General features: G+C 40.2%; 2 protein-coding genes across 15 annotated transcripts in view; one reads left to right on the top strand and one right to left on the bottom strand.

Moving 5' to 3' along the window:
• ABI1 (abl interactor 1) overlaps positions 1-15,007 on the top strand; it is a 137,808-nt gene that overhangs the window by 18,220 nt on the left and 104,581 nt on the right. The window lies entirely within an intron of this gene.
• LOC110577716 (cyclin-dependent kinase 2-associated protein 2-like) lies at positions 10,692-11,075 on the bottom strand. Its single transcript, XM_044915525.1, has one exon. The coding sequence runs from the start codon at positions 11,073-11,075 to the stop codon at positions 10,692-10,694; it is 384 nt and encodes a 127-aa protein (XP_044771460.1).

Below are 15,007 nucleotides of genomic sequence, written 5' to 3' on the forward strand. Positions count from 1 at the left end.
CTTTTTTTTTTTTTTTTTGTACTAAGTATTTGGAATCTGATGTATTTTATACTTAACAGCACATCTTAGTTGGGACATGGGTAGTGAAAAACTGGGAGGATTAATGAGTGGGAAGTGCTGTGGTATGAAAGGATAGTTGGAATTGAAGTACTAGAGTAAGTAAACTGTAGAGATGGAAGTTGTGTGTTTAGAATGTGGGATTTTTGAAATCTAGATTTTTGAAATTGATGTAATTACTTGTGATCATGGGAGTTTTTGACTGTGGTGAAGAAAAAAATGGAACAAAAATTGTTTCAGTTCAGGAGGTCAAGTGAGAGGCAAGGGTTTTTGGTGGATTATCTGAGTGTATGTTGACATCCCTAAGAAAAATGGTATGAATAGTGGTGAATTAGTGAGCCAGATGTTAAGAGTCCCTCCAGTGTGATGGATGTTGGTAGATGACACTTATAAGGAGGTTACTTCCTTAGAGACCTCAGTTTATACCCTGTTAAATGCTCACATAGAATCCTATAGCCTCTGTAGCACTCATTGCACCTGTTTGACGCTTGATGCCAATCTCCAAGAAAGCAGGACCAGGTTTTTCTTGTTTATTTCTGTAGCTCCACTACCTGCTCAATACCTGGCACATAAATTCTCATAAAGTGTAAAGAAGTCTGGAAGCTTGGGGGCGCCTGGGTGGCTCAGGCGGTTAAGCGTCTGCCTTCAACTCAGGTCATGATCCCAGTGTCCTGGGATCGAGCCCCGCATCGGGCTCCCGGCTCAGCTGGAAGCCTGCTTCTCCCTCTCCCACTCCCCCTGCTTGTGTTCCCTCTCTCTCTGTCTCTCTGTCAAATAAATAAAATTAAAAAAAAAAAAAAGAAGTCTGGAAGCTTGGTTCTAGTCCTCATTCCATCATGAATTAGTTTTATTGTAACCAGCATTTAACTGTCTTTTACCTTCTGTTTTGAACTAGCTTATGTCCAGTGACAATTCTTTATTTTTCTTAAAAAATTTTTTTTAAAGAATTTGAGATTTTGTGCGTGTATGAGTGGGAGGGAGGGGCAGATGGAGAGGGAGAAGCAGACTCCCCATTAAGCAGGAAGCCTGACGTGTGGTTGTATCCCAGAACCTGGAAATCATGACCGGAGCCGAAGGCAGACGCTCTAACCAACCAAGCTACCCAGGCGCCCCTATTTTTATTTTTATTTTTATTTTATTTCATTTTATTTTTAAAGATTTTATTTATTTATTTGAGAGAGAGAGAATGAGAGACAGAGAGCATGAGAGGGAGGAGGGTCAGAGGGAGAAGCAGACTCCCTGCCGAGCAGGGAGCCCGATGCGGGACTCGATCCTGGGACTCCAGGATCATGACCTGAGCCGAAGGCAGTCGCTTAACCAACTGAGCCACCCAGGCGCCCCAGGCGCCCCTATTTTTAAAAAAAATTCTTAAGTTTTAATTCCAGTTATTTAATACACAGTGTTATATTAGTTTCAGGTGTACAATATAGTGATTCAACAGTTCTATGCATCACCAGATACTCATGATGACAAGTACACTCCTAATCCCCAGATTGACAATTCTGATTTTTAGTAAAGTTTGTTCCTGTGTATTTGACTTCCAGCCTGACAATTCTGGTGTTTTTCATTAGTTTCTGAGTTCTTCAGTTTTCTCCAGAACAAAAAAACAAATCTCTGATTTACTTATACCTGTTCCTTCCGTTGTGTTGTTAGCAGATGTTATGTTTAAGTGTTTACTTTGTTATAATTAAGATATCAAAACACTGAATAAACAGATTGTTGAGGAAATGATTTAATTCCAGTTGTTATGAACTGTGATTCCTCTTAAACATTCTTTAAAAAAATTTTTTTACTTTTTAAAGATTTTATTTATTCATTTGAGAGAGAGAGAGAGAGACAGAGCACAAGCAGGGAGAGAGGCAGAAGGAGAGGGAGAAGCAGACTCCCCGCTGAGCTGGGAGCCTGACAGGGGGCTTGATCCGAGGAGCTGGAGATCATGACCTGTGCCGAAGGCAGACTCCCAACCATCTGAGCCACCCAGGCGCCCTCCTCTTAAACATTCTTAAAACCTTTTTGTTAAAATCAATTTTTTCCAAGTCTTACTGAACAGAGAATATGTAGGGGAGGATGTGTTAGAATGTCTTTTTCTTTATCTCTTGATCAGTTTTCTACAATATAGATCAATAATACTGAAACTTATGGTCTCAGGACTCTATACTCTTGAGTATTGAGGTCCTCAGAGAACTTTAGGTGAGTTACATCAATATTTACTGTATCAGAAATTAATACCAAGTTTGTTTATTTATTTTTTAAAAGATTTTATTTATTTATTTGACAGAGAGACAGTGAGAGAGGGAACATAAGCAGCGGGAGAGGGAGAAGCAGACAGGGAGCCCGATGTGGGGCTCGATCCCAGGATTCTGGGATCATGACCTGAGCCAAAGGCAGATGCTTAACAACTGAGCCACCCAGGTGCCCCCAAAATTAAGACCAAGTTTAAAATATTTATTAATTCAGTTAAAATAACATGTAATGGGTTTAATAATTTTAATGTAAATAATAGATTTTTTGAAAATAACCGTAATTTTCCAAAACAAAAAAAATTGTTTAATAGGAAGAGTGGCATTATTTTACATGATTGCAAATCTCTTTAGTGACTAGCTAATAGCTAAATTCTCATCTGCTTCTGCATTCAATCTATTATGATATTTTATGAAGTATATGAGAAAATTTGGCTTCATACAGTTGTGTAGTTGGGAGGAGGAGTTGGATTTGGGAGGAGTATTTTTTGCATGTAATTGTGGATAATTTTTGTGGTTTTTTTTTTTAGTTTTTTTTTTTTATTAAAGATTTTTTAAAATTTTATTTTATTTATTTGAGAGAGAGAGAATGAGAGAGAGCACATGAGAGGGGGGAGGGCCAGAGGGAGAAGCAGACTCCCTGCCGAGCAGGGAGCCCGATGCGGGACTCGATCCAGGGACTCCAGGATCATGACCTGAGCCGAAGGCAGTCGCTTAACCGACTGAGCCACCCAGGCGCCCCCTTTTTTTTTTTTTAAGAGATTTTATTTATTTATTTGACAGAGAGAGACACAGCGAAAGAGGGTACACAAGCAGGGGGAGGGGAGAGGGAGAAGCAGGCTTCCCGCGGAGCATGGAGCCGGATGCGGTGCTCCATTCGAGGACGTTGGGATCATGACCTGAGCCAAAGGCAGACGCTCAACGACTGAGCCACCCAGGCGCCCCTGTGGATAATTTTTGTTGGTATTTCATCAGAACTTGGCACATAAGAGTTTCCTAAAGGTTGGTTGCAGTGTGGACTCTGAAATCATACCGGTAAACATTTTGTACTCTGTTACAGTAGAAATTGTTGTATAGGTCATTTGGAAAAGTAGGGAAGAGCTTTCAAGATCATGTTGATGGATACAGGTTTTCAAAAATTCTAACTTTTGCTTGAAAGCTTGAATTTTGCATTGGCAACAAATATTACCAATGATTTTCCTTGAAGTGATAGGCTCATCTTAATAACCGTAGTTTGTTAGTTGTTTTTTGAAGTAATAATGAACTCGTTTTTGAAGTCATTTTTTGAAGTTCTGTGGAAAAGTGGCTTTTTCAGCTTGCAGATAAATTGCACAAATGCTTTTTCTCCTAAAGGCAACCATCCTACTTAGAATGTGAAATATTTTATGTTTACTCCCCATTTTGTCACATAGAATATTATAAGTCATCCTAAGGGCAAAGATTTAGTGAAGTTAGTATTTTTCTCTCTTTCTTCAAGAACATTTTTTTTTTTTAAAGATTTTATTTATTTGACAGAGAGAGACACAGCGAGCTAGAGATCGTGTTCCACAAGCAGGGGGAGTGAGAGAGGGAAAAGCAGGCTTCCCGCTGATCCCAGGACCCTGGAACCATGACCTGAGCTGAAGGCAGACGCTTAATGACTGAGCTACCCAGGCGCTCCCAGGATCCCAAGTTCTAAGAGAAATGTTCAGTAAAATGAAATATGTGTAACTGTATGTAACGTAGTTCACAGTATGACAGAATATATTCATTTGTCACCTGTTTCGTTATTCAACAACTTTTTACTGCTTATTACATTCTAGAGTGTGTTATGTGAATAAGATATAATCTCTTCTTTAAGATCATCTTTGCTTCCCCCCCCAATCAAATAAATCACATTTATTTAATAAACTTTATCTAGGGAAGTACATGTTGACCCGAGAATGTATGTAAGGTGCCCCCACCTAGCCTAGTGTGTCAAAGAAGTAATGTTGGAGTTGAGATCTGAAGAGTGAATATATGTTAACCAAGAAGTTTTGAGGGAAGGAAAAACAATGTGCTTACCAGAGGGAACAGAAACATTATATCTAGAGGCCCAAAGGTGAGTGAGAGCAGAGTGATTTTGAACAAGATAAAGACCTGTGTACTCTAGAGTATAGTGAGCAAAGAGGGGAGAGTGACCTTTGAGGAGTTAGGTAAGGATGAGATCAAATAAAGCTTTATAGGCTGTGTTAAGGATGTTGGTCTTTTTTATGAGGCTGATGAGAAGACACTGAAAGTTTTAAGCAGTGGGATGACATTATCATTTTTACTTTTAAAAAAGATTACTCATGTTAAGAGTAGAGAACAGATTGGAAGGAGGCTTGTGTATGGATTGGAAGGCGCTCAAGAAGAGATTGCGGGGAGGCTAGTTTAGAATTGATGGTAGCAAGTGGTGGTAAATTATCTAAAATCTCTAGTGCCTGGAATCAATATGATGGGCTGTGGCTCCTTTTCTTTTTTAGAAAAACGAGTGTTTGAGGCTATAGTGATGTTAGAAGTAGTTCAACAAATAGTTAATTTGATATTCAACAAGTATTTACTGTCTACTCTATGAAGGACTATTCCAAAGTACTGTGATGTCATGTTGTGATGTCTATTATATGTGATATCGTTATGTAAAAATGATTGACTAATAGATTATAAAGCCTTAAATTTAGGGAGGAGAAAAATGATCTATAGTACTGATATTTAAATGAGGAAATATTCTGTATGGAAGAAAATAATTGTTATTTTTGAAAGGTTTTCAATTTTAGTTTTGGCAGTCAGTAGAATTTTGCTTGTGGAAATAAAAAGTATCAAGCAGTATTTTTTTTTTTAAGAGCATCTAGATATTTAATACATTCCTCTAAAAGATTCAAATAATACTTTTGCATTAAAGGCAAAACCTAAAATTGCCCTTTCTTCTTCTGCTATCCACGTTCCTACTCATTGCCTTCCCCAAACTGTTGTCAAGTTTGTTTTGTATCCTTCCACTTTTTACTCAAAGGTTGAAGTGGTTTGGGAAGATTGATCTGGCATTGGTACAGGATGGATTAGTGAAGAGACAGACTGGATGCCCAATGACTACTTAGAGGACTTGTATTTGTCCAGATGCAAAGAATATTTCTTGAATTTAGATAGCTACAGTTATGATTGAAAAGGAAGGAATAAATGCAAGTATCAGGAAACCTTGGTGAAGGGGATATGGGTAGATAGGGCAAGGGAGAACTCAGATGACTTATTTTACCTATAGCCATTCTCCAGCATAAAGCTAATATGCCTACAGAAGGTAATTTGCAGTCACAGAAGTGAATCTATAGACCCTCTCTTTTCAACCGTTAGTACACAATTGGTTCTGACACTTCCCAGGTTTTACTCCTCCACAGTTGAATTGATTGGCAGAGCAGTGGGTTGGAAAATAGGAATAAGGCTTGACTGTTAGCTGGCTGTGTGGGCAGAATCTGGGAGAGGGAGGAAAGAGAGGAAAGGGACTCCAAGGTCTCTGGCTATATAGTATGAGGACATGAGGTTGAGGTGCAAGTTTTTCCTTCTAATGTTAATTTTGATATTCTGTCATAATGTTTTGTATTATAGATGTTGACATTTTTAGGCACATAAAATCTTTTTGTAAGTACTTCTAAAACATGTGTGACTTATATGTGGATTGAGAATTCTTTTTATTTTTTGAAAAAAAATTTTTTTTTTAAAGATTTTTATTTATTTGTTTAACACAGAGAGAGAGAGCACAAGTAGGCAGAGCAGCAGACAGAGGGAGAGGGAGAAGCAGGCTCTCCGCCGAGCAGGGAGCCCGATGCGGGGCTTGATCCCAGGACCCTGGGATCATGGCCCGAGCTGAAGGTAGCTGCTTAACGACTGAGCCACCCAGGCGCCCCGAGAGTTGTTCTTTTTTTTTTTTTAAAGATTTTATTTATTTATTTGAGAGAGAGAGAATGAGAGAGAGCACATGAGAGGGGGGAGGGTCAGAGGGAGAAGCAGACTCCCTGCCGAGCAGGGAGCCCAATGTGGGACTCGATCCAGGGACTCCAGGATCATGACCTGAGCCGAAGGCAGTCGCTTAACCAACTGAGCCACCCAGGCGCCCGAGAATTGTTCTTTTTAAAAAGAAACTTTTAGAGAGACTTCTAAGGAACAGTTCAGTGTTTAGGGATTTCAGGGAAGATTTCTCATAAAGACTGAGTTTAGCTGAGTCATGAATTTAAGGAGTTAAGGGGCAAGGGAGGTTGGGAGGCAAGGGAGGTAGGTAGTAGGAACAGCATGTGTACCAGTTCATATTTGAGAGAGCTACAAGTAGTTTGCTTTTGAAATGTCAGATGTAAGGAGAGTAGTGGAGGAGATGAGAGCTCAGTCAAAAAATGGGTAGACACACACACAAACACATGAAAAAAACCCCCAAAACCAGGCAGACTGCTGCCATTAAACTGTAGATAAACAGTTCAGTGTTTCCCACATTTGAAAACAGAGAAACCATTTTTTTTAAACGCTTTTTTTTTTAAGATTTTTAAATTTATTTGACAGAGTGACCACAAGTAGGGGGAGCATGAGGCAGAGGGGAGTGGGGAGCCCGGTATAGGGCTCGATCCCAGGGCTCCGGGATCATGACCTTAGCCGAAGGCCGACGCTTAACGACTGAGCCACCCAGGCGCCCTAAGAAACCATGTTTTAAATTTAACACTGATAAGGTGAAATTGTGCTTTTGCTGTGTCCTGACAGGTATTCTGTTGCTTTGTCTAGACACATTTGGCGTAATCAACAGATACCAATGAATAAGTGGGTAAATGCAAGAGAATTGATTTATAGGTCTAAATAAATCATTTTTGGGGCGCCTGGGTGGCTCAGTTGGTTAAGCGACTGCCTTCGGCTCAGGTCATGATCCTGGAGTCCCAGGATCGAGTCCCGCATCGGGCTCCCTGCTCGGTGGGGAGCCTGCTTCTCCCTCTGACCCTCCCCCCTCTCATGTGCTCTCTCATTCTCTCTCTCTCAAATAAATAAATAAAATCTTTAAAAAAAATAAATAAATCGTTTTTGTATGAACTAAGTGTCATGACTCAGGACTGCTTGCATTAGTGGATTTATTATTAGTGTTTATTAGTATCTTGTGGAACATAAAGCCACTTACTTCCAATTCACTTGCGCATCTTCCACTCATCCTTATTCCTCACTTCTGCCCACCCAAAACACACACACACACACACACACACGAAGAAAGGAAGAAACGCAGCATGGTACTATCTATATGAAAATCCTTCTACTGTCTGGGTTTTTGTTTTACTTTGGTTTTGAGTGAAGAGGTGAGATGGTTTAAGGTGAGAGAAAGAGTAAATAATATATTTGTATCACTGAGAAGAATTGCAATAAAACATTCCTTTTACAATCAGACAGAAGTCCTAGAAAATTTGCTTCCACCAAGATGTTTTGACTTCATGAATACTATAAATCATATAATGATCTTGTCTCTTTATCTTGTGGTTTCATAGAGATCAGAGCCAAACTTATGGCTCCAATTTATTGACTAGGACTGTGTGGTCTCTGTGGTCTGTGTAGTAATGTCCTGGCTCTATCTTTATGTTAACGGTTACCCTGACTTTTATCTTGTATATTTTGCTGTTTTGTACACATTTTTTATACTGATGTAGTAATAGCTAATGGCCTTAACCCCAGACCAATGAAATTATAATCTTTTTTTTAAGGGGAAATGAGGATTAGATCAAGTCCAGGCCTCTGGATTTTTTTTAAAAAGCTCACCAGGAGGTGTTGATATCCTCTCAGGGTTGAGAATCACTTGTTCTAGAGCAGGTTGTTTTCAGCAAAGGGCTGGGGATAGTAATTATTTTAGGCTTTGTAGGCCATATGATCTGTCATAACTACTCAACTCTCCCTTTGGAGTACGAAAGCCACAGATGTTACGTAAATTAATAGGTGTGACTGTGTTCTAATAAAACTTTGTTTTCAAAAACAGGAGCAAGTGTTTAGCCCGAGGATCATAGTTTGTAGAGCCCTGTTCTACAGCCTGAACTTTAGTGACTGTGCTATACTGTTGTTGGACCAAAACTGTGTTTGAGCTAACATATTGAGATTAATGGATTTCTTCCTTTTTCTTAAATAGACTTTTATTTTATTTTTTTAAAGATTTTATTTCTTTATTTGACAGAGAGAGAGCACAAGCAGGGTGAGAGGCAGAGGCAGAGGGAGAAGCAGACTCCCCGCTGAGCAGGGAGCCCAACAATGGGGCTCGATCCCAGGACCCTGGAATCATGACCCGAGCCGAAGGCAGCCGCTTAACCGACTGAGCCACCCAGGCGCCCCTATTTTGTTTTTTTAAAGATTTGTTTTGTTTTGTTTTGTTTTTTTAAAAGATTTTACTTATTTGAGAGCGAGCAAGAGAGAGAGATAGAGAACACAAGCATGGGGAGCTACAGAGGGAGACGGAGAAGGAAGCTCCCTTCTGGGCAGGGAGCTTGATGTGATGCGGAGCTTGATCCCAGGACCCTGGGATCATGACCCGAGCCGAAGGCAGATGCTTAATTGAGCCACCCAGGCACCCCTTTTTAATTTTTAAAATTTTTAAATTTTTTAAAAAAGATTTTATTTATTTATTTGACAGAGCGCGTGCAAGAGAGGGAACACAAGCGGGGGAGGGGTAGAGGGAGAAGCAGACTCCCCGCTGAGCAGGGAGCCCAATGCAGGGCTCGATCCGAGGACTCGATCCCAGAACTCTGGGATCATGACCTGACCGAAGGCAGATGCTTAACAACTGAGCCATCCAGGCGCCCCCTTTTTTAAGTAGACTTTTAAGAGTAGTTTTAATTTCACAGCAAAACCGAGTGGAAGGTATGGAGATTTCCCATATACTCTCTATCCCTACACATGCATGACCTCCCACAGTATCAACATCCCCCACTGGGGTAGTTTATTTGTTATAGTTGATGAACCTACATTGACTCATCATTATCACCCAGAGTCTATAGTTTACTAGTTTCCATAGTTTAGGGTTAACTTTTGTCATTGTACTTTCTCTGGGTTTTGACATGTGTAATGACAGCTATACACCATTATAGTTTCATACACAGTAGTTCCGCTGCCCTAAAAATCCTCTGTGCTTCACCTATTCATTCCTCCCTTCTAATCCCAGGCAATCAGTGATCTTTTTACTGTCTCCATTAGTCTGCTTTTTCAAGAATATCATATAGTAATTGGAATCATACATTATATGCCCTTTTCAGATTGGCTTTTTTCACGTAGTAATACTCATTTACGGTTTCTCCATGTCCTTTCCTATCTTGATAGTTCATTTGTTTTAAGCTCTGAATAATATTCCATTGTTTGGATGTACTACAATTTATCTGTTCAGCCTACTGAAGGACATCTTGGTTGCTTCCAGGTTTTGGCAATTACGAGTAAAAGTTGCTATAAACATTTTTATGCAAGTTTTTATTTATACATAGTTTGGAAACCCAAAGTGGCTGTACCGTTTTGCATTCTCATCATGGATGAATGAAAGTTCTGCTTGCTCCATATCCTTATCAGCATTTGGTGTTGTCATTGTTCTGGATTTTGGCCATTTTAATAGGTATATGTGATAACTTGTTTTATTTATTTTATTTTTTATTATTTTTTTAAGGATTTTATTTGAGAGCGAGAGAGAGTGTGAGAGAGCATGAGCTGGGGGAGAGGCAGAGGGAGAGGGAGAAGCAGGCTCTGAGCAGGGAGCCCGATGTGGGGCTCAATCCCAAGACCCTGGGATCATGACCTAAGCCGAAGGCAGACGCTTAACTGACAGAGCCACCCAGGCGCCCCTATGATAACTTGTTTTAAATTGCATTCCCTGATGACATATGATGTGGAGCATATTTTCATATGCTTATTTTCTGTGTATCTTGTTTGATGAGGTGTCTGTAAGGTCTTTGGCCCCTTTTTTTTTTTTTGAGAGGGAACAACTCCTAATTATCTTTTATACAAAAAGGGCATATTTAGCAAAAGACACTGAAAAAAGAGTCACTATGGCCCAGGAGACAAGGCAGGGAGGTGACAGACCTTTGGAGGCCCTGCTAGGGGAGGAGTCTGGGAAAAGTGGTGAAAAGTCCTGGGTAAGTGCTGAGTGTGGGGGTCACAGAAAGGAGCAAGCTCCAGTTGGATCAACACTGTTGGCAGGTCATGGGTGGGACTCACAGCGACCTCGCTACTAACTCTCGAAAGAGTCCCAGTCAGTGCTGTTGACTGAAGTGAGAGCCCCCCTGGTTCCTGGAGGGCACCCACCAAGGGACACAGGACAGGAAGCCCAGGTTGGGAAGTGCATCTCGGGGTGAAGGCCAGGGAGAAACAGGTGCTCTGCAGTGGCCCGGAAAAGTCCAGACTCGGTGGCGGAGTTGAGTCCTGTTACGTGCGGGCGTTCCACTCTGTCTCTGCTAGGCACTCTCTCACTAGGGCCCGGGCATGGATGATGCCTCTCTTCAGGCTCTTCATGGCGCTCTTGCTGCCAGCATAGGTAGGCTGGATCTCTTTGCCCATCTCCTCTATGACCGACAGCAGGTCCATGTAGGTGCTCTGGGAGCCCTGGGCTCCGGGTGGCTTCATTGCCTGCACATAGCCCATGGAGGGCGGTCCAAAGTCGTTAAACAGGGGTCTGAAAGGGGCAGTGGCTCCTGGCACCGAGCCGAATGGCGATGGGACACTTCCGGCTGTTGGTACTGGGGTGCTGGGCCCAGGGGTGCTGGAGCCGGGGGTGCTGTTAGGGGCGGGGGCGATGGGTTTGTAAGACATCCCCAACTCTTGGGTGCGGCAGACGCCGGCCCTCTTTGGCCCATTTTTAATTGGATTGTTTGTTTTCTTATTGTTGAGTTTTAAGAGCTCTTTATATTTTTTTGGATAATAATCTTTATCAGGTATGCTTTGCAAGTATTTTCTCCCATTCTGTGTCTTGTCTTTTCATTTGCTTGATGGTGTCTTTGCAGGGCAGAAATTTTTAATTAAATTTCTTTTTAGAAATTTTTAATTTTAATGAAGTCCAATTTACTAAGTCTTTGATGGATTACGTCTTTAATATATCTAAAAAGTCATTGCCAAACCCAAGGTCACCTAGATTTTCTTTTTTGTTACCTTCTAGGAGTTTCATAGTTTTGGGTTTTACATTTAAGTAGGTCTGTAGTAAATTTTAAGTTAATTGTTGTGAAGGATGTAAGGTCTTTGTTTAGATTCTTTTTTTTTTTTTTTTTTTGCACATGGATGTCTATGTGTTCTAGTACCATTTGTTGAAAAGATTTTTCTTGCTCCATTGTATTGCTTTTGCTCCCTTGTCAAAGATCAATTGCGTATATTTATGTGGGCCTATTTCTGGACTCTCTATTCTGTTCTTTTGATCTATATTTCTGTTCTTTTGCCAGTATCACACTGACTTGATTACTGTAGCTTTGTGGTGAGTCTTGAAGTTGGGTAGGGTCAGTACTCCAACTTTGTTCTCAAAATTGTGTGTTGGCTATTCTAGCTCTTTTGTCTCCCCATATAAATTTTACTTATTTATTAGCTTTTTTCCAGGTACACTGAGATATAATTGATATGCAACCTTATGTAAATTTAAGGTGTACAACCTGTTGATTTGGTACCCCTATACATTACAGAATGATTACCATAATAGGGTTAGTTAACACCTCCATCATCTCACATAATTACCACTTTGTTTTGTGGTAAGAGCCTTTAAGATCCACTCTCAGCAACCTTTCAGATAAATGATACAGTATTATTAACACTGTTGTTACCATGCTGTACATTAGATTTCCCCAGAACTTGTTCATCTCATAACTGGAAGTTTGTACCCTTTACCCACATCTCCCCATTCCTCCCACCCCCACCCTTGACAACCACTGTAAACTGTTTCTATGAGTTTGGCTTTTTTTTGATTCACATATAAGTTGGTACTGTATAATTTTTTATGGTATACCCATCCCCTCAAGGTCCATCCTTTGTTGTCGCAAATGGCAGGATTTCCCATTTCTCATGGCTGAATATACTTCTTTGTGTGTGTTTGTATATACCACATCTTTATCCATTCATCTGTAGATGGGACACTTCAGTTTGTTTCCAAATCTTGGCTGTTATGAATAATGTTATGTGAACATTCTTCTATGTTACCTTCTAGGAGTTTTAAGATATCTCTCCAAGTGGAGAGTGCAGATACTTCTCCAAGATTCTGATTTCATTTCATTTGGGATATATACCTAGAGATGGGATTTCTGGATCATATAGTAGTTCTATTTTTATTTTTATTTTTCAGGAACCTTCATACTATTTTCCATAGTGACTGCACCAGTTTACACACACCATTTGGCCACATGCCAGAAGGTTTCCCTTTCCTCCACATCCTCACCAGCACTTATTATGTCTTACCGTTTGTTTTTATTCTTTTAAAGTAGGCTCAATGCCCAGTGTGGAGCCCAGCGTGGGGCTTGAACTCACAACCCTGAGATCAAGAACTGAGCTGAGATCAAGAGTCCGACATTTAACTGACTGAGCCACCCAGGCATCCCATGTCTTATCTTTTTGATGATAGCCATTCTAATAGGTGTGAAGTGATTATGGTTTTGATTTGCACTTTTTTAAGGTATTTTCCTGCCTTCTTTTTTTTTCTTTTAAAAAAAATTTTAATTTATTTAAAATAATCTCTACACCCAGTGTGGGGCTTGAACTCATGACCCTGAGATCAGGAGCCTCATGCTCTACTCACTGAGCCAGCCAGGCACCCCTGATTTGCCTTGTTCTGGTGATTAGTGATGTTGAGCATCTTTTCATGTACTTGTTGGCCATTTGTATGTCTTCTTTGGAAAACTCTTCAGGTTTTCTGCCTTATTTATTTGTTTATTTGCTTGCATGCTTGCTTGCTGTTGAGTTGTAGGAATTCCATACACACACACACACACACACACACACAGCTTTCGATATTAACTCATTTCCTGATAGGTGGTTTGCAAATACTTTCTCCTATTCGTGGGTTGCCTTATCATTCTGTTGATTTTTTTGTGTGTGGTTTTTTTTGTTGTTGTTGATGTTGTTTTTTTGCTTTGCTGTAGCTTTTTAGTTTGATGTAATTCCACTTAATTTATTTTTGCTTTTGTGGCTGGTGCTTTTGGTGTCCTATTCAAAAAAGTCATTGTCAGGATTAATGTCAGGGAGCTTTTGCCCTGTGTTTTCCCTATGTTTTTTCTATGGTTTCAGGTCTTATGTTTAAGTCTTTAAGCCTTTTTGAGTAATTTCTTTAATTAACATAAAATGTATTATTAGTTTCAGAAGTACAGGTCTGTGATTCATCAGCCTTATATAATACCCAGTGCTCATTACATCACATGCCCTCCTTAATGTCCATCACCCAGTTACCTCATCCCTCTATCCCCCACCCCTCCAGCAACCCTTAGTTTGTTTCCTATGCTTAACAGTCTCTTATGGTTTATCCTTCTGTGCTTTCATCTTGTTTTATTTTTTTCCTCTCTTCCCCTATGATCCTGTTTTTCTTAAATTCCACATGTCAGTGAGATTATATACTTGTCTTTTTCTGATTGACTTATTTCGCTTAGTCTAATTCCATCCATGTTGTTGCAAGCTTTTTGAATTAATTTTTGTGAATGGTATAAGATAGGGGTTTAATTTCATTCTTTTGCATGTGAATATCCAGTTTTCCAAACACCATTTATTGAAGAGATTATTCTTTCTCCACTGAGTGTTCTTTTTTTTTTAATTTTTTTAATTTTTTTTTTTTTTTTAAAGATTTTATTCATTTATTTGCGAGAGAGAGAATGAGAGACAGAGAGCACGAGAGGGAGGAGGGTCAGAGGGAGAAGCAGACTCCCCCCTGAGCAGGGAGCCCGATGCGGGACTCGATCCCGGGACTCCAGGATCATGACCTGAGCCGAAGGCAGTCGCTTAACCGACTGAGCCACCCAGGCGCCCCTAATTTTTTTAATTTTTTAAAGATTTTATTTATTTATTTGACAGAGAGAGAGACAGTGAGAGAGGGAACACAAGCAGGGGGAGTGGGAGAGGGAGAAGCAGGCTTCCCGCCGAGCAGGGAGCCCGATGCGGGGCTCGATCCCAGGACCCTGAGATCATGACCTGAGCCGAAGGCAGTCGCTTAACCAACTGAGCCACCCAGGCGCCCCCTCCACTGAGTGTTCTTGACTCCCTTGTCAAATGTTACCAGACCATATATGTGAGGGTTTATTTCTGGGCTCTCAGTTCTGTTCCACTGGTCTGTGTGTCTGTTTTTATTCCAGTGCCATACTTTTTGGATTAATACAGCTTTGTGATACCATTTAAAATCAGGAAGTGTGATGCTTCCACCTTTGTTCTTTTTTCCTTAGGCTTCCTTTGGCTATTTGGGATATATTGTGGTTCTGTATAAAATTTAGGATTGTTTTTTCTTTCAGTGAAAAATGCCATTGAAATTTTGATGGGGATTGCATTGGCTTTATAGATGGCTTTGGGCAGTATGGGTATTTAACAATATTCTTCCCCTCCATGAACATGGAATATTTTTCCATTTATTTGTGTGTTCAGTTACTTTCATCAAAGTCTTATAGTTTTCACAGTACAGATCTTTCACCTCCTTGGTTAAGTTTTTTCTGTGTATTTTATTGTTTTTGATGTTACTATATAAAATTAATACAATTATAGTACAAAAAGTTGTATTTTATTGTTTGTGATATATT

Source organism: Neomonachus schauinslandi, chromosome 5, assembly GCF_002201575.2.
Source record: "Neomonachus schauinslandi chromosome 5, ASM220157v2, whole genome shotgun sequence".
In the NCBI taxonomy this organism is placed as follows: Eukaryota; Metazoa; Chordata; class Mammalia; order Carnivora; family Phocidae; genus Neomonachus; species Neomonachus schauinslandi.